This window comes from Schistosoma haematobium, chromosome 2 (assembly GCF_000699445.3).
Source record: "Schistosoma haematobium chromosome 2, whole genome shotgun sequence".
NCBI classification, from domain to species: domain Eukaryota; kingdom Metazoa; phylum Platyhelminthes; class Trematoda; order Strigeidida; family Schistosomatidae; genus Schistosoma; species Schistosoma haematobium.
Genome location: NC_067197.1, coordinates 6,126,912 through 6,151,599, shown reverse-complemented (window position 1 = coordinate 6,151,599; position 24,688 = coordinate 6,126,912). Strand labels below are relative to the sequence as shown.

The 24,688-nt window shown below is 35.3% G+C and overlaps 1 protein-coding gene across 1 annotated transcript; it reads right to left on the bottom strand.

The window, feature by feature from the left end:
- Nucleotides 1–700: 700 nt before the first annotated feature.
- Nucleotides 701–24,135, bottom strand: MS3_00006089 (uncharacterized protein). Its single transcript, XM_051214199.1, has 10 exons — nucleotides 24,078–24,135; nucleotides 19,037–19,201; nucleotides 16,724–16,782; nucleotides 15,431–16,082; nucleotides 13,125–13,382; nucleotides 11,936–12,264; nucleotides 9,270–9,993; nucleotides 6,558–7,195; nucleotides 3,988–5,265; nucleotides 701–2,059 (listed from the first exon to the last, which is right to left on the bottom strand). Exons 4-10 carry the CDS (start codon nucleotides 15,930–15,932, stop codon nucleotides 1,988–1,990), a joined length of 3,801 nt encoding a protein of 1,266 aa, XP_051067348.1. The 5' UTR covers nucleotides 15,933–16,082; nucleotides 16,724–16,782; nucleotides 19,037–19,201; nucleotides 24,078–24,135; the 3' UTR covers nucleotides 701–1,987.
- Between the last annotated feature and the right edge of the window lie 553 nt (nucleotides 24,136–24,688).

Genomic DNA, 24,688 nt, shown 5'->3' with positions numbered 1-24,688 from the left:
TGTAACTATATGTTTAACGAGCAAAAATACTGTTATATACACTTGTGTGTTTTTGAATAGTTTAGTATTAATAGGTACGTAAAACTATGGCATCTTGGTAAACTAGAGGGACTACATGTGGAGGTAAATTATAAGCATATATAGATTAACTTTGATTAATAGAACATAGTGACATTATACAGCTTCATAAAAACGGCTTCGAATACAATTCACAGGTAAGAGAAGAAACAATCGTGATCTCAACTAAAACTGATAAATAATATCCTATCTGAGCTTATTGAAGGAGCCTTGAATATATCAACTTCAAATAATATTTATAATGATAATAATAACTTCAAAAGTAAAAAAAAGTTCAAGTTTACATGAACGGAGACTCGAACAATTATATATTTACCAAGAAAAGACCAGATTATTTAGTCTTTAGTTGCTACACGTTAGTTTTTTCCTTAAAGGATAAGCTCAATGACATTCTCCTAATTCATTTTTCCGCAGTAACATTCACTTGTCATTGCTTTTAGTTTGGTAACTTTGCTCTAACCTAAAGTCATTGAGTATTACTAAAAACATTTTTCACAATCGAATTTGACTTTTATCCGGGATATGAAATTATCTCAGAAATCTCGTTGAAGTGTTGTTGTATTACAAACATGCAGTCCATTAGAGTTCCTGTTCGTTGAATCGTATCAAAAGTCTCAATCATCCGTAAATAAAATTCATTGTAGGCTAACAGGAAATCTTAATAGCGATCGTTATTCCTGATCATATATATATAATGCGAGGTCAAACATAGTGAATAGCTGTGACCAAAAATGAAAGAGTATACATATATATTTACTGAACAAATAATCAAACAAATGAGTATAGTAGCCTTGTGTGAATGTGAGCAGATAGATAAATCATTATCAACGCGAGAATACATAAATGCACATGATATAAACAAATATAATAGAGTTAATAAGCTGCTATCAAAATTAAGTGCAAAATCAAATAATCTCAACATAACGACAATAAACATGATTGAGAAACCAAAATATTACGTAAGAACAAAACCATTTTACTTATTGCACAGAAAAACAAGTTGGTATTTCAAATATGAAAAATCACTGTTGTGGTTTTTCAGTTTTCTGTCAATAGCAAAATAATTGTGTGCTGGTAGGTAGAAACAAAAAGAGAGAGAGAGTGAGTGAGTGAATGAATGAGCGAGTGAGAAATTTTCGCAACAATAAGCATGCACGATTATTCAAATACACAAGTGCTGGTGTAAAAAAAAAAAGAAAATTGTCTTTTACCAAAAGTTATCATTACTTTTTATATAAAAACAAAAACGAAACAAAACAACAGACCTCCGAAAGAAAAGAATTAACAAACAAAAATAATTTCACAAATAATAAACAATTATTTCCCAATTTTATTCATTGTAAAAAAACCCATTAATTATATAAAGGAAAGTTAAATGCGTGAAATCAACCAAATAAATTGAAGAGTTAGTCTGATTGTACACAACAACATCAAACGCACACACTACGTACACACACGAAACAACTCTACTCACACACAAACATATGGATGATGGGAGAGATAACACAGCGAGCGGAGAAGTAAATGAGTGACTAAGTAAGTAAGAAGTAAGTAAGTAATAATAGTAACCGAGTAAAGTTGTTAATTTCCTCTGTCTTCACAAAATAATCAACCCATTGAACAAGACGAGAATTGAGTAAAAAAAAAGCACAATAGTAGAACAAGCAAGACCGGGCAAAAAACATGATTGAGATAATTTTTTTTTAAAAAAAAGGAAGATAAGACAAAAGTGAATTGTAAACAAACTACTTTGATGTATAAATAAATTTTTTTTTCTTCTGCTTTTCATAGTGGTACAGAATGTTTTCTTCATCAAATGAAGTTTGATATAAGAAATTGCAAAGTAAATAAATAGTAATAATAATGACAATATATGTTCTTTTTTCTGCTTTGCTTGTCTATTGTTTCCTTAAAAGTAATCATCTTTACGTTGACTTCCAGTGAATGCATCAGCACGACATAGAGGACATGTACGCTTGGTCTACAATTAAATATGAAAACATATATAATGCTAAGTTATAGTGACGACTATAAAAATTCAATTGGTTGATAGAATTGATGATAAGATCATAACTTAAACTTAAAATTTCACTTCTGTTAGCATCACCCAAGTTTTAACTAGTTAGCGACGAAAGGAATAATGATGACGACAACCTGAAGAGCAAGGATGAAGCCTAACAGTCGTGTTTTTATTGATGATTTGCATAATCTTCTTCCAATGACCTATATGTTTCATGCGACTTCTATTTCTGTAGTTACTATTTTATTATGGTAAAATAATCAAGTTCAGTAAAATTATATTATACTGACGGCCCTAAGTGATTTTAAGAGTAACCTTAAGACTAACTAATCAGGAAGTAGACCAGTGAAAAAAAACTCTACATTTATGAAGGATCTGGAGTTTCAACACGCTTCATAAGCTTATGAGGGTAAGTTGATAAACATTAGACTGGAAATTCTAGTACTCGCTAAAGTTTGTACTCCTAACGCAAGCATCCTGAATCCAACACTTATTTCATGTCACAAGAAAATCATCCAATCCACCCAAAACTTCGTAAAATACCATGGGATTTAGCAAAAAGCTATCGGTAATGGCGTTTGGTTGCATAAATAGTTATGAGTCAGTCAAACCGTAGTACTATTGCACGTCATCTATCGGTCAGTGTTATTCTGTGAATTGATTTTAACAACCTAAATTGTATTCATTATAAAAACGTTCTCTACATAACATATAAAACGTAAAACAGAATTCATTGTCTATGGTAATATATTCAGACACATATGATTTGAGACTTAATTTCCATCATTGTATAACTCCGCCTAGAGCCCCTCTCGAGCTACTGCTGGTCCCAAGCCCGGATAAAGGAGGAGGGTTGGGTATGGGGTTAGAGACCCAATCCCGTAGAAAACTAACTCGATAAAAAAAAACGCAAACCAGAAAAAATAATTCAAACCATTTAAACTCTGCCCTGAGAGTCAAAAGGTCTTCATTTCTAAGAGTTATGACGCCTCATGGTGAAAGCCAAGTTCCTTCGGAAGTCACGAGGTTGATACCCCTTCTGACAACCAGAGCAACCATTTATTTAGGTACATGGAATGCTCATACAATGTGGGAGACCGTAAGAGTCTTCCAAATTGCTTACTGTATAGAACTAATTAAAATCCCTAGATATATCTGAAACAAATACCGGATCTATGTTTAATAAATGAATCTAGTTTTTATTTGATTGACAAAAAGAAAGATGGTTGATCTTTTCTTCTTTCTTCTAGAATTTATCGGTAGGAATTGGGTTGAATTCCTTAAAATTCCACTTAGTTATGATTGGTTAGTTTTTAACTAAAATATTTAATTCTAATGCATAGTTATTTTATACAATTCACGATACTAAGAGATAATATATATTTTTTTTCCTTAAAGAATGATTTACATTTAGATTGTTTAGAATAGTACTTTTCATAAGAACTTAGAAATTTCCGATCCAATCACTTATCGATTTCATATACGTTTGATTTGTAATGATTTTAATTTCAACAAATATTTCATATAAATTATATTGTTATACAATAAACTAATCAGTGAAAAATGTCTTGAAAAATAAAAATGTTCTTCATGAAATAGTCTTTATTTTTGTGAAAGGTGGTTGGAAATGATGAACAGATTATTATAGACTTGGGTTTTGTGTTATATGACATTGCCTATCAGCAGGGTGTAAATACACCTGTACTCTTAAGGAAACTGATGTTCCATAAAGGATTCAGTCATATTTCTATGTTCTTTTTTTCACATAAGTGAAACAATGGGTTACTGTAACTATCTGAAGTAATAATAATAAATAATAATAATCTGAATAAAAACAATTCAAAGATGATAATACAACCGTGTAAAAGAACAAAATGTCAGATACTAACCTTTAACCATTTGTCAACACAGTTTGCATGAAATTCATGCAAACAACGCATTTGACGAATTTGTTGACTATCTGCATAATCATCTAAACAAATCATACATCTATCGCATTCAGACACATCATTCTGTGCGTTGGTTTTTACTTCATTACAAATAGTCGTGTTCTGTTTATCACTAGATAAACTGTCAGAATGTTTTGATGTATACAAACGAATAGGTAAACTTTCCAATTCCTCTTTACTAAGACCACGACCATTGTTCGATTCTAATTGAACTGCCAAATGTAAAAGTTGATCGACACTAGCCGCCGCAGCCGCTGCTGCAACAGCAGCTGCCGCCGCGGCCGCCGTAGCTGCTGAAGTTGGATCCGGCACGACTTGAGGTAAAATTGAATTTCTGTGTGAAAATACAGTAGAATGGTCAGTGGCGACAGCGGCGGCAGCAGCAGCAGCAGCAGTATAATGAGCAAATAATGTTTCTGATAAGTCACTGACAGCGAAATTTGTAGTGGACGGATTGTTTGAAACAGGAGATGGTAATGGTAATAGTGCTGTAGGTGGTGGAGGGACAGCTAATAAAAATGGGAATAAATTGGATAAACATGCTGGCGATGTAGTACCACCACCACTGACACCGACACTAGAGGCTGAAAATAACGAATTCACCGGATTAATTGATGAACAATTACTTGCTGATGTATTAGGCGTAGAAGCAGGTCTTTGAGAATGACTGCTGTGATACTGTACCCCACCACCAACACTACTGCCATAGTGATTATGATAGCATTGTTGATGTGCATTATGTAATTGTTGTACAGTTGTTACATTTCTAGGATAATATAAATGGGCATGCAATATTGGGACTGGTATCGAAGGTGTAGTCGGTGCAACTCTAGATGATGTAAGCATAGAGATGGCATTTGATGATGAATGTCTATGATTTTGTTGTTGTAAAGCAACAGCAGCGGCCATAGCAACGGCGAATGCAGCAGTAGCTGAAGTGATTGGCTGAATACCAATTGATGGTGAGATCGATGTTTGTTGATTATTTATGAATAGATTATTAGCTTGTGTAGTAATATGTTCTCTTTCTGTATAATTAGATAAAAACGATGCTTGAAGAGGAACAATAGGATGATGTGACAATAGAGGTGGTGTAACAGCTGATGCAACTCGAGTTCCATTAGCTATCCCAGCTGAAGCACTGACAACAACACTTTGATTAGAGCCACCAGCTGTAGCGGTCATAGCAGAAGGATAATAGGGCAATGCATAGGAGTCCTGGAAAAAGGAAAATAATATGGTTCAAAAACAAACAAAACGATTATATATATATACAGCTAACATGTACGAGTAGATATTTAATGTGACTACGTCGGCTCAGTTTACCAAATATGAAAACTCAGATTTTTTAATAGAAGCTAAAAGTTAATGCATCTGTGGAACTTATTTTGAGCCATGATGCATATGGTGCTCGGACGCATAATAATGACTTCGTAACTGCTTAACTAGTATGACAAGATTCTTTTAATTTGAAGCCTGAAGTGAGCGGCGAGGTCTTTGAAAACAAACTTTGTTTCCAACGTTGATGTGCGAAAGAGAAGGGTATTTATAGGTCTATAGGTAACCATGATAATCTGAAAGCACCTGGAAACACATTGCATCCATAACAAAATAGATATTCATGTAGTAAGAGTATGACATATGACCTATCATTTCTCTACAAGTTACCAAGAAGTTTCCCCTGGATGCTTTTCAGATAAAATGCCTTAGGCCTTCTCTTGACTAATGAAGACCTTTTTGAAGAATTTCTGGCAGCTTCTATCACGCATATTTCGCTACCGATTAGCATTGATCGATTGGTAAGATACCATAGCTTCCTGTCATGAATTAATTCTAGTTAGAAAACTATTACTATCTAGTATAGGACTCATCAGAAATTAACACACCCTGGTGTAGTCACAGATATGCAGGAGTTGTAATAACATCCAGCACATGATTTTTTCTTAGAATAAAATCAAAAATAATTTCAGTGATAACAAGAAACTGAATAGATGAAGACTGATGTTATGACTGTTGCTGAGAAAATAAAATGATCACAAGTTTTGCTGCATTACAAATTAGATAATATTCAGTTCGAAAATCCACGCTTTTAAGCCTGACCTTGAACTTTCTGCTTGCATGATACGCCGATTGCTGGTCACACCACTGCTCATACCATTCTTTATTCTCATTCAACCAACTGCCATATTGACAGATCATTAACATACATGCATAGATCACATCTTTTCTGAATTATTTATGGTCTTTTACTTTGGACTATATGTTACATTTTAGAATAATTAATTAAACTTTATAATTGTGGATTTTGTAATCAATCAAACACGTCATACTTAAAATTTAGCAATTAACGTCCAAATTTTACCTGTGTAGTTAAATTTCCTACGTTGTTAACAGATACAAGTCATTATTATTCAATATCTTTCCTACTATTTTTTGGTCCGTATCACACTAGATTACACATTTTTATGGAGCAAAAATATGTACACTTAGTAAAATGTACGCAAACTTACAGGTCTTTGATGAATTAATCGAAGAAATTGTAGTAAAGTATTTACTCCACGAGTTGTAGCCAGTGTAGACGAACCGATGACCGATAACTGTGGTGATCTTAACGGTAGTAGAGGAATTGGAGTAACGGAAGGAAATGATGGAGGGAAATATGGGGAAAAGGATGGGTTAGAAGAGCCACATGATAAGCCTACAATATTGTTTGGCAAGAAACTTATTTGGCTAGGATCAGTACATCGATTGATGACAGATGATGATGAATGATTTGCAGCTAATGCAACAGCAGCGGCAACTTCTGTAGCCACTGTAGTTAGATTCGGATGGACAGATGACTGATGATAATGGGATGGATTGATAGGAGTTGAAAAATTACTGTTCAGTAAAGTTGATTCCACGCTATTTGAGAAGGTCAGTGGTGTAGTGATGAAATGTGGTCGTGCTGTATGGGGTCCAGTAAATCCTGAAGTACGCATTGTAAACTCAAAACTGTTGTCGGGCGGTTCACTTGTAATACGTCGGACTGTTGCCAGTGGATAAGAAGCGTTCACAAATTCATTAGTACTTTGAATGAGAGTTAAACCATTGGAGTTGGAGAAAGCCGGTATAATTGGATGTAACATAGAAGACGATGGAATTTGGCCTAAACCGGTGAGACAGAAAAATACATATTATTAAAATCCTATAAGTATGTCGTGCATAATGACAAGATAGATGTTTACAGAAAGTTCTTATAAATAATTTGATTGTGAACATATTAAAACCCCAGTAAATTATTATTTGGACACATAAACATTGGTACAAAGAGGCAATAAATATATATGCTCCACATAAAAACAGTGAGGTTGTGAAGTGATAAATAATGGAGGGTGAGTGTAATAAAAAAAGAGCGACAATGAACAGGAATTAGTGTATTAGAGTGAAATAATAATAACAATAATATTTCTTATTCTTATTGGAGAAGCAATGCACTTAAGAAAGATTCAATCAGAAAGAGTCCTTTAAGTTAGAGAAGTTAATTTTTTAATGGAGAAAGTAAAAGCAAATTACAGCAAAATAGCCACTGGCTTCTAGTTTGAACCATATCTGATAACTTATTCAAGCACTGTGAGGCACCATCTCTAGGACCCCAACCAGATAGTCATGAAGGACCAACAGAAGCCAGTCCTGTAAAGCTTTCTTTCATACCACGAAACCATGTCATACACTGACCACTTCTCCGCTTCTTCCAACCAGTACCAGAGTCGGCAAATAATGCACGACGAGGAATTTTCTGGGACGACATTCGTAGAACATGTCCAAGCCACCGAAGTCGGTGTTTCAGAATGGTGACACCAATTGCATTATCGTCTCTGTGCCCGAACACACGATGCCGAACCTCTGCATTACTGACATGGTGTTGCCACTGGATGTCAGCAATCCTTCGGAGACAACGATGATCAAACACAGGAAGTCGTCTAACATCCTCAACTCGGAGAGACCAGGTTTCACAAGCATAGAGCAGAACTGCTCTCACCGACGCGTTGTAGATCCGACCTTTTACAGCCAGACTAACATCACAAAGGCGCCAAAGGTGGCCCAGATCGACATAAGCCACCATTGCTTTTACTATATGTATGTTGATCTCATCACTCACGCAACCACTAGCATTTACAGCTACCCAAATACACGAACTTACCAACTACTATCTACTTACTACTAAGAGTGAGTTCAGGCACAGGGTCTCGTCAGTTTTGTAAAAGCACTTCGCACTCAGAGAGTGCAAAGCATATGTTATACCTAGACATTGATTGCCAACTGATTAAGTGTAGATTACATGGCTTGGAGATGTGCTAAGAATATCATCTCAGAGGCTTTCAGATTGTGAACTAATTGCAGACGCTAGGACGACGTGAAAAAAACGGAGGTAGTCAGTTGATGATATAGTACCGTGGCATGAAAAAAAAGCCATACAAGTCTCACATCTGTCAGTCCGGTTAAGGTCATATAGATGGTCCCACTTACTATCATAAGCCATTATCAGACATGGCTCAAGATCAGTCAGTCAGTCGCAACGCAGAACCTGTACGTATGTACATTGGTTCAAGTTGCCATATCCCAATTAAGACTGAGAGATGAAATCGTCGGACCAGATCCTAGAGTAATAGAGTTAGTAAAAGTATCAGTGGTAGTAGGAAAGATTAAGCATCGAAGATGCGATTTGAGGAAATATCATTTAGTGGAATGAAAAGACAAAGACGTTATGAGGAATTCAGAAGCTCAGAATTCGTGGGAAGACAAAGAATGAGTGGATTTGCGCCATTGAAACGATTTTGAGCCATGTCACTCAAAGTTTACAACGATTAGTTAAAGTAATCATGAGGGCTCAAAATAGAGTCTGATGGCGATCCTACAGTAGTTTTCCATCACGTTCTTCACAAAAAATCTAAGGAAATCACTTGACTGAAAAATTCCTCCTGCTTGTATTTTCTTAAAACTGATTTGTTTCTCTTATTACAGTATACTCTCTATAATTAATTCTCTTTCGCCTTCATTTCTGTCTTCACAGTTTCGTTTTCTTATTTGTGTAGCGCATATTTATTTTGGTGCCCAGCTTTATCATTATTTACGTGTTTGAAATAAAATAAAATAAAATAACGGTACACAGAGATTTCACAAACTACCATAAATAAAACTTGCTATACATTAGCTTTATAATAAAGTTATTAATTAATTACCTGTGCAAATATTCGGAATGTGTAAATTGATTCTTGAGTCGCAGGTGAAATTATCACTTCTGTTGTCAATAGACATAGATGAGTATAAATTTGAAGGATGAAAAATAGACTGAGACGAAGAGAAATTACAAGTTGTGGATGGCTGAATACTAAAGGAATTCAACATATTTCCAGATGATAGATTGGCTAGTAACTGAGGTTGTCTATAATTTAGTCTATGCTCATGTAACATGCTACTATGTCCATTGTGATGATGATATAGATCAGAAGAAACCAATTGATTTGTCGAGGGATAGTTATTGTAACATCCAACAGATGATGAACAATTCATAAGTGGATGATGAATAGTCGATTGATTAGGTATTGTATGCATACGAATAGATTCATTCAATTGTGATGAAATTGTTTGATCTAATGATGATGATGATGCTCGTCGATGATGAACAGCAGCAGAAACAGCTTGAGCAGCAGCAGCGACTGCATGAGCTGCAGCAGAGGCGACGACCGCCGCTGCTGCCACAACAGTAGCTTCTTCACCACAACCACCACCACCATCTTCCGTTTGAGAAGTAGATGACATTACAAAGTTTGTACTTGACTCATTGAATTCAGAATGAGAAAAACAAGGTGATGTCAACTGTATATTTTCGTCGATATTACAATAAGGTACTGATGAACTGTTCGGTTTATTTGAGTTGAAGTCATTAAAACAAGAGGTGATTGGCTTAAAAATGAAAATAAAGAGTGAGATGTAATAGTTAAAAGTATATAAAATATAGCATTACAAATACGATTAGTATGTTTAAATTAACCAAGATGAGTAATAAAGTTTGTATAGTCGGTCTTCAATTAGAATTTTGTCTAAAAGCCAATGAAACTATTTATTAAAACAGAATTAGGTGTAACAAGGATTCAAATATGCAATTCAATGGTTGAAAGTTGGATGCTGAGAACAAAATATTTCCATTGAAAGTTAAGTAGGATGATGGAACTCATATGCCAATTGGAAGAAGGTATGATCATATATACACGGTATGTTTATCTGTTATACATGAATTGTACATAACAATATTTATTTATCTTATGACCTTAGGATATGATGTAAACAATAAATATCCTAATGCATAAATGTTCATTTTTAAGATTAAATGAACTGCTTGTTTAAAAGCTATCTGTTTAACAATTCGTTTACTAACAAGGTTTAAAGAAAAGATAAGATTGAAGAAGAGAGTATATTGATTGATCATAAATAAACACTGTAAACATATATTTTACATACACTCTGATATACTATACAGTTTATTAAGCAACTCACTCAAACTTCCAAGCTATCTAATTTTCAGCGGTGCGAATTTTGGAATCAACCTTCTTGTTTTAAATTAGTTTAAACTGAATAATTATAACTGCTAACTATATGTACTTGACGCTTTCTAAAAAAGGCTTACAAAATATTGTGATTGTCAGTGAGGGGTTGTCGAGATTGTTGTATTTCTTTAAAATCATGGATCGGTCAATGTTAGACTACAATCGAAAATCTGGAAGCACTAGATTGCCGTTACGTCCTAGTGTGGGACCCCTCAGTAGCGTGCATCCACGACTCCACGCGCGGAATCCAAACCCAGGACCTTCGGCCTTGTACGCGAATGTTTAACCCCCAGACCACGGAACCGGAATCAACAGTGTTAATGTCTAGCTTCAGCCAATCCACGACATTGCGCGACTATCTCTCATTATCACAGCCCTCACACAAATCAAATGAGATTCGTGTGGAGCATATGTATCTGGTGCCCCCTCGTACCAGTATTTATGTGCTCAAGTAAACAAATAAATAAATAATGTCTTTGGTGGGATACCGAGGGTCGTAAGTTCGAATCTCGTGTGCGGGGTCGTGAATACGTGCTGCTGAGGAGTCCCATACTAGGACGAAGCGGCCATCCAGTACTTCTAGGTTTTCAATGGTGGTTTAACTCAAATCGGTTCATAATTTAAATGTAATTATACTGATGTTAAATACTGTAAAACTCAAACAGAAACACTGCGATTATAAGGAAACTTTCCTTTGTGTATATCCATTGAAAAAGACAAAAGATCAATGTATATTCGGATACATGGATCTTAGTATGGTGGATGGAAAAATAGTTGTAGCTAATGAATTGATAAAAAACTTCCATGGTTGGAGATAGATGGAAAATACTAACTATTTAAAAGTATTTATAAAATATATTTTAAACAACTACCCTTTGAATGGATGTTAAACAGAAATGTATTGGGACATTTCACAAGTAGTGTTGAGAATACTTTATTATGATGAAATTTATTGTATTGAACAAAACTATTACGATTATTATGATTATTACTAGACAGAAGTAAGTCACTAAAAATTATGACATTGTAATTTGAAACCACGGGTTAGTGGTTAAGTCCATTCGACTTTTAGTTGCTAATTCGTACGTTTGAACCTCGGCTTCACCTACTTCAGTTTAAGCAACCGGATAGCATCACTAGCCCTTAAAGTATGGCTCAAATCTGTATGTGGTAAGTTGTAAAAAAAAAGTTGCAAATTTTGTCTAATAAAAATCTGAAACATTTCGGAATATATAGATAAAAGTGGAAAATTTATATCAACAATTATAGATGTATTTTTGACAAAATAGGATATAACATACATTTTTATTTGACATAACTGAACTGGACTGATGATGAAGATCCGTTTGTGATAGTTTAATATTATTAGATTTTATTGTATGAATGACTGGTTGTTGTTGGTGGTGGTGGTGGTGACGATGATGAGAGTCATCAATCGATTTAATCATTGACTCATTATTGTTATTATTTGATTCGACAATTGGAGCAGTATTACAGTTTGTAACATATGTAAATGATAACAAATCATTATTATGATCAGTGTCATGAGATGATAAAACAGGATGAGATGAATTCTGAACAGTTGTCAGTAGATCTAGTTGTTCAACCACAGTTCGATGAATTAGACCTGCTGTAATACAGAATTTAAAAACAATGTGAAAAGCGATCTGAATAGAAATAATGAAAAGATTAGAAAACAAGTTTATAATAATGTAGGCGTTAGCAGCATATGAGAAGCTTTGAAATATATTGGATTCATTTTATTCTGAGAATCTTATCCCCCCTACTTTTTATTTACATTTATCAAGAGATCAGAATGTATGAAAAAGACGTTTTTACGTGATTTATTCTGAGTAGCCATTCCCATGAGTTTTTGCCTGATATAGTCAATGTGAAAGATATGGTGCACAAGTGTATCGGTCTAGGTTGCCATTAGAACAACTGTTATCCACTGACTTCATTTATTTCGTTTACCTTCCTTAAAATCAGTTCGTTTAACTCTTGATTTCGTCCTGTGCTGACATAAAGTACAGTCATTCGGGGCGACACACCTGTGTCACGTCCTTCACTGTTAGTTTAATTTTCAGTAAACCAAATCTACGATATTGAAAAGACTGATGCTTCCCATGACAACTTGCATTAATCAGTGATATTACTACTGAACTATTTAATCAGCAACAGACCCCGGTAAAATTTCATCAAAACTAATGACCAGAGTAGTATGGATAGTGGTTGTTACTCAGTGTAAACAACTTATATTAGGACCGCCTTAGTAAGACGAAATACTTTGTGATAATCCGCTCATGAAAAGGACTATGCCTTAAAGTCTTTTTAAGGAAAATCGTCTGCACATAAAGTGTGAGAACAATAATCCTTTCATACTTCTTTTAAATTTATGCTATTTATTTTTTATCTCAATTCTAGTAGTAACTTTTCAAAATTCAACTGAATTTACATAATATTTAAAAATTAAAATAAACAGAGACTTACCAGCATTACCAACTGTAGCACTTGTTACAATGGAATCGGGAGATTCTTCCTCAGGACTACAGTTGATAGTATTTTCTGAATCAGGTCGAATAGTGGCATAATTACTTTCAGATTGTAAATTATGACGAGTACATGAAGTACATGAACCAATCATATCTGGTGGGCAAGAATTCAATTGAGGATTACAAAGTAATGCAGATGTTAATGATGATGAGAAAGAGGATGGTGACGGTAAAGGTAGATCTTTATCAGTGACAGCTGAAATTTTCAAGGATTATATGTGTAAATTAGTAAGAATAAATTTAGTATTGAAGAACTTTTTTTTAAAAAACATGAAAATTTGGGTTGATATTAAAGAAAAGAGGTTAGAAATACCAATATAGGTAAAGAACATTCAGGGGAAGAAATTAGAAGTGAAAAGTTAGGGTTGTGATAACAACAAACAAGGAAATTTGAGGGCAAAACTTTGAAACTATAGATTTCGAGAAGAAATTACTCACGGTGAACTTCTTTAAAATATATTTTGTTTGATAAATAATATTGCCAGAAACTATTGTATAGTAGTAAAAAATGATATATTGAAATCGCAATTCTTGGTGACAATTGTCAATTAAGGAGTTCTAATTAAACAAAGACACTGAAAACTGAATTAGTCGGATAATCGTATCTGCCTAAATGAAAATGAGACCAAACTAATTAATGAAAAACTAAGTGTTAGAAAACTCTCTCATTTAACAATGAAAATACTAATGCTGGTGTGTGAACTTTTGACATAATGTTTACATCTATCGGCTTCAAAACGATGTATCAGGTTCGAACCACATCTCGCTTACTTTATACACGTAATTCCCTTTATCATTTTGAAAACAGCAAGAACAAACATTTTAGCAGAATAGTATGAATTCATTTAATTTCATAGGTTCTCGTCAGCTGCTAACAACCTGTGATATTTAAAATCATAATTACATAATGGGTTTAAATTACTTACATGAAAGGGTTTAGTTGAAAGTTGTATTGAAATTATATTAGTACAGTGTAGCAAGGATGTAAATAAAATTAATAGACTGAATACTGTAAATATATACCTTATGTGAAAGAACATTCTACAACGTCGATTGTGACAACAGTTCAAACGGCCAGAAACAAGTGATTACATAATGAGTAGACGTAGACAGTTAATAAAATAAGATTATTAATTTGGAAAATAGTTGAAATAAAACTCAATTATGTAATAAACGCAAGAAAGAGTCTAAAGAAAAAGATTTAAGATGCAGCGAAGGAATATTTGTCACCAAGGCAAGGAAGGATTAATAACCATCTCGTTTTGAATACATAAGTCGGGTTTTTGACGCCTGATGGCAACGGCTTCAGCAAACTTTATGAGACTGGAGTTTGGCTGCTTACTAATCACCTTGGAGGATTGTAAGGTATCGACTTGATGTCCTGTATCAAGAAAATGTTTGGTGATTGCACTGTTTAGAGTTTTTCTGTTGTTCTGAGGCTTTTTGGAACATGTCCAAAGAATCTAGGATATGCCCTTCTTTCTGTTCGGCCAATGTAGCTGCTTTGTTAGGTACACGTAAATTGAAAATACAGTTGGCGGTAACTTACTTTAGTCTGAACAGCCGAGTATTATCACTACCCATATTTTAAAAAAGTGGTTTGAAGCAGAGTAAATAAACTTGTTCCTTGTAAATGGATCATATCAAATCAAAATATTTATCATTAAGAAAACAAGATTGCAAATATTCGAGTTTATTGTCAAATATGAAAGTGATCAACAAGAATACGAAATCAAACATTCACCGAATCTACATAACATAATATTAGGCCATTTTTGTAGAATGAAAAAAAAAGTTGATTATCTTTTAAAAACACAAATCATAACACTGTATAATTATAACACTGTTTTAAGCTAACTTCCTTTCTAGCTAAAACATTCAATATAAATATGCACTGACTGTAGTAAAGCGTTCTAGGCGATAAGCAAGATAACCTTTTCTCAGGTGAACATAATAATACTTCTTTAATTTCAATATACACCTGAGATCTTTTATTAGAGCCTATTAAATGAATATATCTTACACCTTTTTCCTTATTTCTGCTATTTGAATTTTCCAGCATTAGGAAATCCTATCCTGTACATTATAAACAATCATTTAGATTGCATACTGTATATTTACATTATACATAATATGAAGAGATATCTACCATACAACACAATTATGTGAATTATGTTAGACCGATTGATTATGTAAAGTGATAGATGAAATGGAAGAAGGAAAAAAGAAAACTATATCACTTACCGAATTCATGATATGAATGTCCATTGTTGATAATAATTTGACTATGGGTTTCATTAGCATCTGGAAAGTGCGATCTTCTTTTATTACTTCCAACTCCATTAGAAAATGAAAATTGATAGTTTGGGCGTTTAACAAAACTAGATCTAGATGAAGTAAAACCTCTAGCCGCTCGTGGTGTAATATCAACATAATGCTGACTACTAGGACAAGGTACCTCTGAGGAACTGACAGTTGTAGTCGGTGATATGAAAGACTGTTGGTAGTGTGTACTATTTTGTGTAGCAGCAGCTGCGGCGGCGGCTGCGACAGCAGCGACAGATACTAAACTGGTAACCTGTCGAAGTTCATTCTGCCAACGATTAGGATGCTGAGATGTTGGTAGTACCTGGGGCCAATGCTGATGTATCGGACGGGCATTCATAAAAATATTATTTTGGAAAACGTTTTCGGAATTACGTGAATCCAACGATCTGATAAAGCGATGGTTAACCATTTCAGACATATAGGAAAGATTTCTAGATGAATGCACCGGTAAATCGCCAGAAAAATGACCATTCCTGGAAGATGTACAATATCGGCGAGAAAGTCCTGTTGATCCGGACGAAGTTCGTCGTCTTTTAGGTGTAGGTTGAAGAAGTAAGTAGTCGGGCTGCTAAAATAAAATAACCATAAGTAATTACATGGAATAAAAGTAATAATTACAAGAAACAGATTTTATGGATCTCCTACATGACATGTAAAAGACAACACCAATTAAACAAGTTAAACTCAGTAAAATTAAACTCGGAAAGAGCACACGACATTTATCCAGATGTTCTATAGAAGCATTAGAAATTTCACTTATGAAAATGCTGATAATCTGAAGAAATCTTAGACCCTAAACAAGAAAGCCATGCTATCCTGGATGGCTTGAACTAATAATAGTCATAGATCAAACAATGATGGGGCGTATGTGAAAAGGACAATAATATAAACATTTGGAAGAATCATTGGATTATAGCCAGAACACAACTGATAAGAGTAATTAAATCTTATAATCGTTTGTCGATAGCAAGTCACCGACCCATTATTATTATTATTATTATTATTATTATTATTATTATTATTATTATTATAGTGGGAAAACATGAATATCATGTATAACTGGCAAATGTCTACGACTTCAAAATTATATACGGAAGTAATGAGTACTTGTTCATATTAGCAGTGTCGCTACAGTTTTTCTGAGCAACTCCCAATAAAGAATAATATACTTCGGTCGAGATACAAACCAGTTGTTTCTTCATTGCTTACCCTGAAGTCGGTTGGATGCCACGTTCCAGAAACTGGCATTGATATTCCATGACTGAACACTGTAGAAATAGTTAAAGAATAAATCAAAAAACAGAAAATAGCTAGAAAAAATTTTTTTTATAAAGAATAAAAAGGTAAAGTGGTACTATGAATCAATGTCATAAAATGTATAAATAATTGGACTTTTTATGAGATCCATTCATAAGAAACACGGGTCCTAATAAACTTAATGATCTTTGTTAACATATTTTGATGCAACGCTGAGTGATTTAGTAGCCAATCGTGTGTTTGACTTTGAACAGTTCAGCTTGAATTTTTATTTCAATACAACTTAATTTTGACAAGGCAGTTTGTAGAAAGTCATTCTCATCTACAGTCAATTCCATCAGTTTTACTCGACCAGTCGGTCGGTCAAATACAACGTAAAACCTGGTATGTATGTACATCGGTCCAAGTTTACATACCCCATTAGCAAGAACATTGAGGTGAAATTGTTACGGTATTCATGTCTACAAGTTAAATATAAGGTAGGATTCCAGTTGTTTCTTATATACATCTACGGCTTAGCAGCTTTCACTTTCAAGGAGTATGTTATAAATTGAAATCGTGGTCTAAATACTTGGCTATAGGTAACTGAGCTGTGTCGTTAGCACTCATGTAACCAGGAAAGTTCAAATCCTAGTACAAAAAACTGTACTGATAGTTACTTTTCTAATATGATCAGACTTGTACACACACTCTTAAGATGTACTAAGAAAGTTTAAAGCTTTAAAAGAATTAATAATTATTTTATTCAATCTAACGAAAATTAATGGTGATATAAATTGTTTCCATAATCTTTTGGTTATATCAACAAGCTAAATAAAGAGCTGTAGACCACGGCAATGGCTTGATTTAGTATTTGTCTTTTAGAGACTGAAAATGACCACATACTTAAATTTTACTGAAACAACCTTGTAGCAATAATAATTCAGATACATTTTGGCTATTGAGTTATTCTTACTATAATAATAAATCTGCTCTCTTTATAAAGAACTGTGAACTTCAGTATATGTGCTTCTTTTATTCGTGATCATGTCAATTCTATACTTGCACCTTATGTATCGTTGTGTGCATGTGGACATTTATTGTCTTATCCAACGTCCGTTTCCTGGTTTATACGATTCATTATCGATTTTAAGCTACATTAAACGCTAACTACGAGTAATATTTTGAGCAGTCATGTTGTGCCCTCTCCGATTCATATCTTCTACAATTTGTCTGGATTAGTTGATGTATGAAATATATATATCCAAAACAATCTCATGTTCGACTAATTTCGTTATTTACCAACGCAGTTAAAGAACTATACTGCACCATTCCTCATCGATATCGACTGGAGTCGACCATGAGCACTAAAACCTATAAGTAGGTAGACAGAGATAGAAAGTAAAGGGTTAGAAGCCATTACAAATGTTTATGTTGCCCAGCTCCAGTTGATTTTACTTCTACTTTTTAACTCATCATGAAAGTAATGATGAGGTTTGTGAAAAGAATTGAGTAGTACCATTCTTGATGTTACCAGTCCATACCTAAACAAATGACTAAAATGTATTGTATAGTTGGCCCATGGAAACCTAGAGGTTATTAGGACAGAAATTAGCAGTTAAAGTGATACGATACGCAAAGATTACGCTTAACGGTCAGGTCTTAATTGATTACAGAATGAGTAACCTACAAGCTAATTTCCCTCAATCTCTTATGACATTTTATCATGTTTACTTTGTACATAAGTATGTTATTTTGTTACATGAAAAATCACTCATCTGGCTAGTGGTCCTGTCTCTGATTTTTAATCATTCGAGAGGTTAAGTCAATCATACAGTCTTGTGAGTTGCCATCGTTCGATCACGTTATATCAGAGTTCATCTATCGATCATCCCTCAAACCATCGATTTTAACAGTCAAAATGTCATTTAATTGAATCACAGAAAACTTCTTCTGATAATGACTGTTGGCGCTTAGAACATGTTAAACTAATTTATTTTAAGTGCTAAAGTAGCATTTAAATTATTCACATAAGAGTAACTTAAGCCAAGTAAATGAAGCTGGGCTAGGCTGTGTCAAGTTAAGATCTATACATAGTCCCAGTTTATGAATTTCTTATCAAATGATAACAATTAACGACAAAATCTCAAAACATTATCAGTAGATAAAATACCGATGCTAAAATGAGAGTAGAGAGAAACAAGTTCATAAGTGAAGTTTATCACTGAAGTGTCACAGCAATAGATAAAATCTATCGCATTCAAATAAACGCTGAATTAGACTTACTTCTGTTTAAGTTCATTGTACGAGATGTCAGACTGTTATGTTGTAAAGACTGGTCTACGGGACGACTAAATCTCCGACTGGTAGTTTGGTCTGCAAATGAATTCACTTGTTCTCCTATGTAGATATTTTGTTCAGATGACGTGTGCATTATATGGAGGTATTTTACTACAAAAAATAGTATAACAATATGTATTCACTAGTTCTTAAAATTTGAAAAGAAAATAACTAGAAATAAAATGGCCATTTTTTATTAAACAATTATATCACAGAAATCAAAGAAACGACTTAGAGTATGAACAATTCAATAGCATTACCGAATAAATCCTCACGCATTATCTAAGTTACACATTTCAATCAACGATACCAAGTAATAAAATACTAAGATTTATCAGAAAATCTTGTTATTTCATTACATTTAAGAAATCGCATAGCTTCATCATTTTAACTGCCCTTATGTGGCTGTATGTTACACAACTGATAGATAGCAACATTCATCGAACTTTTAATATCAGTTTTTCCAACGAAATAATCATAATCTGTGCTAAAAAGGTAACGACGCAATTAAGATCTCTAATTCGAGTGGTCATGGCTACAGGTGATAGTTATAACAGTTAGAAAATTAGATAATCCAATGAGAGGAATTGTATCATGCTCATGTGAAATATAATAAAACTAAATCAACTTAACATAATTAAATGAAGTTGAAACCAGAGGAATTAGAGGTCAGTCAATCAGTCACAACGTAGAACTTCGTACGTACGTACATCAGTTCGAGTTGCCATACCACATTAGCACATAGATACAATTGTCGATTCAAATCCCATAGTGGTAGGGGTAGTAAAATTATAAGCAGTAATCGGAAAGATTACGGTTTAAAGATGTTAATCAAAGAGTATAATCCAATGAAATAAATTTGGAAAGCGAAAAGAGCGGGACATGAAAAATTCAGAAGATTAGAATTTGGGAGAACACAAAGAGTGGATGCACCTGCGCCATTGCAAACGATTTTGGGCCATGTCATTCAGCGTCTCTAACCATCGGTTGCTATCATCTCGCGGATCTCAACCAGGTAGTCTACACCTACCGAAATGGCTCAGACCACTTGTCAATGACTTCATGGATTTGTGCCATGTTTTGGTCTGGCCGCCTCTAGCTTTCTTCCAACCTACTCCTATACCACTGAACATAGCACGTCGAGGCAGTCGGTCGTTGGGCATACGTAACACGTGTCCCAGCCATCTCAACTGATGAGGTTTCACTACTTCATCAATTGATTTGCCATCCTTACCTAGTACCCGTTTCCTAACAACTGCATTACTTACTCGATGGTCCCAGGATATACGAGCAGTGCTTCGAAGACACCCTGTAACCTACGAATATCCTCTACTCTTACTGGCCATGTTTCACCGCCATAAAGTAGGACGGAACGAACTGCTGCGCAGTAAACCCGTCCTTTGGTTGATAGACGGATATCTCGCCTACGCCATAAATCACGCAAGTTGGCAAAAGCTAGTCGAGCCTTCTTTATCCGTGCTGAGATTTCGTCACACACCAAACCACAAGGGCTGATGAGACTTCCAAGATAAGTGAAGCGATCGACACACCCAACTACTCCACTACCTATCACTAGTTCGGGTGTCGATGTAACCCAATCCTGAAGCAACATTTTGCATTTCGAGGGAGAGAATCGCATCCCGAACATGCTTGCAATGTTGCTTAGAGTGGTCAGAAGACTCTGCATTTTGTCAGCGTCTTCACCAAATAAAACTATGTCATCGGCATATTCTAAGTCAACAAGTGAACCTCCCGGTAGAAGTTCAACCCCTGGAAATTTAGATGAGGAGAGTGTTATCTCTAAAAGTACGTCGACGACAAAGTTGAACAAGAATGGGGAGAGTGGACAGCCCTGACGAACACCACTTGAGGTAATCAATTCTGATGACAGTTCGCCGAACATACAACGAGCGTGACTAATAACATTTACTGCGGTCCAGGAACTAGTATCGCAAAACCACGTGCCAGACATCACTTCCCCAGAAAACCACAAAAAGCAATACTTCTATGTTATTGTTATAGCTTTAGCGAACTGCACTGAAGATAATTTAGGAAAGGATGGGAAACCCAGTAAAAAATCCAAAAGTGAACAAACTATTGGAGGAAGAAGAGTAAACTGATAAATAAAGTGCAGATAATTGAAGACTAAAGGCTACATCTTTACATATTTTGTTAGAATAGGATCGTTGATGACGGCTAATGCAAACTCGACTAAGCCAGATTTTCTAAATGGACCAAGTGTCCTTTCCTGATCAAGGGTTTTTAACATCCACTATCTTCGTAACTCCTAGCTCATTAACGGTGCAGTTTTTTGGAATGGTCAGTACTTTTGTTTTGTGTGAGTTACTAAAAGCAAACAGTATTTGTTGGTTAGTAAACCTCAGGGGTGTTGTGGTAGTGGTCTTGGAACAAAGAGTCAGCTATCCCTCTCGAAATGCTTTCACATGACCACGTGCACACAACCACTGCCAGTGAAGTCCTACACACTGCCTTCTCGAGGCGAGGGTGTTGATTACGAAATTGAGAGGACGGAAAGCGAATGTCCAGCGCTTTTACCGGGTTATGGTGGGTACGGAGGGTCCACCTAAGGAAGTTAGAAAACCCTGGTTCCAAACCAATGGTACACATGGGCTCCAGCATCCTGAAGGAACAAATGGCGTGTGAACCAATCGTTGATCACCGGCTACCATGGGACTGCATATTCTGACGTTGCTCCACTACCTTCTGGATCAGACCTTTAGGTCAAGAACTCCGGGTGTGACCCCTTAAGAAAACCACGTGCTTCGGTCTGGGTAGCCAGGCAGTATCCTAGCCGTCACACGAATTGAATTACTTATGTGGCGTACATGTATTTGGTGCCTCTTGTACCGATGTTTATGTGTTTAAATAAACAAATTTAAATAATCCAGTGACATTTACGGCAGGTTTCTCCAAACCAGAATAATTTCAAAACATAATACCCTACTAATCACTGAATAGTGCTTGAACTGATCATGTAAATTTGAGACGGAGGATAGTTATACTACTGTGTTTACTGAACTGAGCGATTCAGCCATAGAGCTTTCGTTATCTTTCCAGACATTACCTGTGTACACGTTAGGAGTGGCGAAGGCGAGATATCCGTCTATCAATAAAAGGACGAGTATACTGCGCCGCAGTCCGTTTTGTTTTAATTTATGGCAGCGAAACATGGCCATCAAGAGCAGAAGACACTCGTAAGCTACTAGTATTTGACCACAGATGCCTCAGAAATATTACTGGCGTCCGTTGGGATCAACGGGTAAGTAATAGTGAGGTTAGACGCAAGGTATTAGGGAAGGATCGTAAATCAGTTGATGAGGTTATGAATCTTCATCGACTGAGATGGTTAGGCCACGTGTTACGTATGCTCGAACTCCGATTACCACGACGTGCAATGCTATCCGGTATTGGAGATGGTTAGAAGAAAGTTAGGGGCGGCCAAACCAAAACGTGGCATCAGTGCTTGAAGTCACTAACTTCTAGTCTTAGCCATGTTGGTAGATGCAGACTACTTGGTTGGGGTCCGCGTAACTATCGTAACCAATGGTTGGAGACTCTTGGTGACATGGCTCAGAATCGATCACAATGGCGTCAGTGTATACACTCTTTGTCTTCCTTTAAACTAAGAGATTAAAATCGCTTCATATCTTTCTTTCTACGAACTAATTCTTTATTCCTGTACTATCAGTCAGTCAGTCAGCTACAACGTAGGACCAGGCACATTTATGCATCGGTCCAAGTTGCCATATCTCATTAACACAACAAGATGGACACCGGATTCATAAAAAGTAGTTAATTCAGAGGTGGTAATATATAAAAGAAAGATTGTGTATAAGGATATACTACAGGAAGAAAGAATTAGTTCGTAGAAAGAAAGATATGAAGCAATTTTAATCTCTTAGTTTAAGGGAAGATAGAGAGTATATACACCGACGCCATTGTGATCGATTCTGAGCCATGTCACCAAGAGTCTCCAACCATTGGTTACGATAGTCACGCGGTTCCTGTACTATATCCTTATTGCAGTCTTTCTTTTATATATTACCACCTCTGAATTAACTACTTTTTATGAATCCGGTGTCCATCTTGTTGTGTTAATGAGATATGGCAACTTGGACCGATGCATAAATGTGCCTGGTCCTACGTTGTAGCTGACTGACTGACTAGAAGTGAGTAATTTATTAGGAATTATCCACACGCGACTGATACAGTTCAATTGACCTGGAATTTGTCCATAACTGTACTACTGTTGTCAGAATTTCTATTTTTCGTATTTTCCCTTAGATATATTTCTGACCATTCAGTTTTTACCTTTTTTTCCTGGCTCAGAACAGAGTAAGTCGATATTTGTTAGATGAGAAATGTATACAATATATATCTGGATGTTTTGAGTATACATTGAAAAGTTAAAAACATTATATTTGACATATAGACTACAATGATACATGGGAACACGTCCAACAATTTATACACAGATATGGTTTGATTAGGCACCATTCGACAAAGGATCACCAATGCCCCTAGAACCATTCTGGGACGTAGATTAACCGAAAAACAATTTAAGAAAGTTTTGCGATGCACCTGCTAAGCTATAAGCTTATAAAGTATTAGATTACAGATAAACGTCCGTGTAGTGTCCAAGCCGTTTTTGCGCTACAATAATAGTAAGTTGTTTACTAACAAACAAGTCACTTTAGAGACTATATGGATTCAAGGCCTAAAATAATGAGTACAAAAAACCTTACTGATAGAACTATTTCACTACATAAGGGTCAAAATCAATACAGATCCATATAAATTCATTAGGCCGGGAAAATGAGGATCTTCAGTGTACGGTAGCAGTGCATCATAGCATACATAGAAATTCAACGATTGAATCCCCAAATTCTTTCCGAACAATAAGTATAGCGAAAATAAGTGAAAAACATCATATTTAGTGGGAAATTAATGACAACCACCAACTGACCCAGAAAAAGGATGAGTTTATTAGTCCCGCGAAACCTTGAAGACAAGTCACAACAAATAAATCAAAATGGTCTCAAATGATTGTGAACAGAGTAGAAACAACTTTCGCTCAATGAATTACCGCATCTAGTGGCAATAAATAAACAGTTCTTCCCGATAATAACAAAATTATATTTGATAGACAAAAATGTGGTGTTTTCTTGTTTGTCTTCAGTATTCAGACTTCAGTAATAAGGATAGTAGGTTGGTGAACCTGTGTTAATAATGACAGATTGCCTTCTAGTGAAGGTCCAGCTTCTCCTTGAAAACATTCACTGGTGGTGCTGATATCACTTGTTCGGGTAAGGCGTCCCAGTCATTGACTACTCGATGAAGAAAAAGGGACCCCACTCTACGTTTATTAGATCGCGGTTTGTGAACCTTCTTGCTATGACCACGGAGATTTTTAGTGCTGGAAGGAGCAGGGAGATAAGACGTATTAACGCCCAAATCACAATTGAAGATACGAAATGCCAGTATGAGGTCACCTCACACCCTACGATACGACAAGGGGTAAAGGTTTAGGCGTTTTAAAAGCTCATCGTAAGGGAAGTCTAGAAAGACCCTTCACTA

Bases quoted from the DNA above. Each gene is read 5' to 3' on its own strand.
- MS3_00006089 (XM_051214199.1), bottom strand. From the start codon at position 15,932: ATGTCTGAAATGGTTAACCATCGCTTTATCAGATCGTTGGATTCACGT. The intron at 12,265-13,124 runs GTAAGTCTCTGT...TCTGTATTACAG, and splicing joins TGCTACAGTTGGTAATGCTG to CAGGTCTAATTCATCGAACT. The intron at 2,060-3,987 runs GTTAGTATCTGA...ATTTAATTGTAG, and splicing joins GTGTTGACAAATGGTTAAAG to ACCAAGCGTACATGTCCTCT.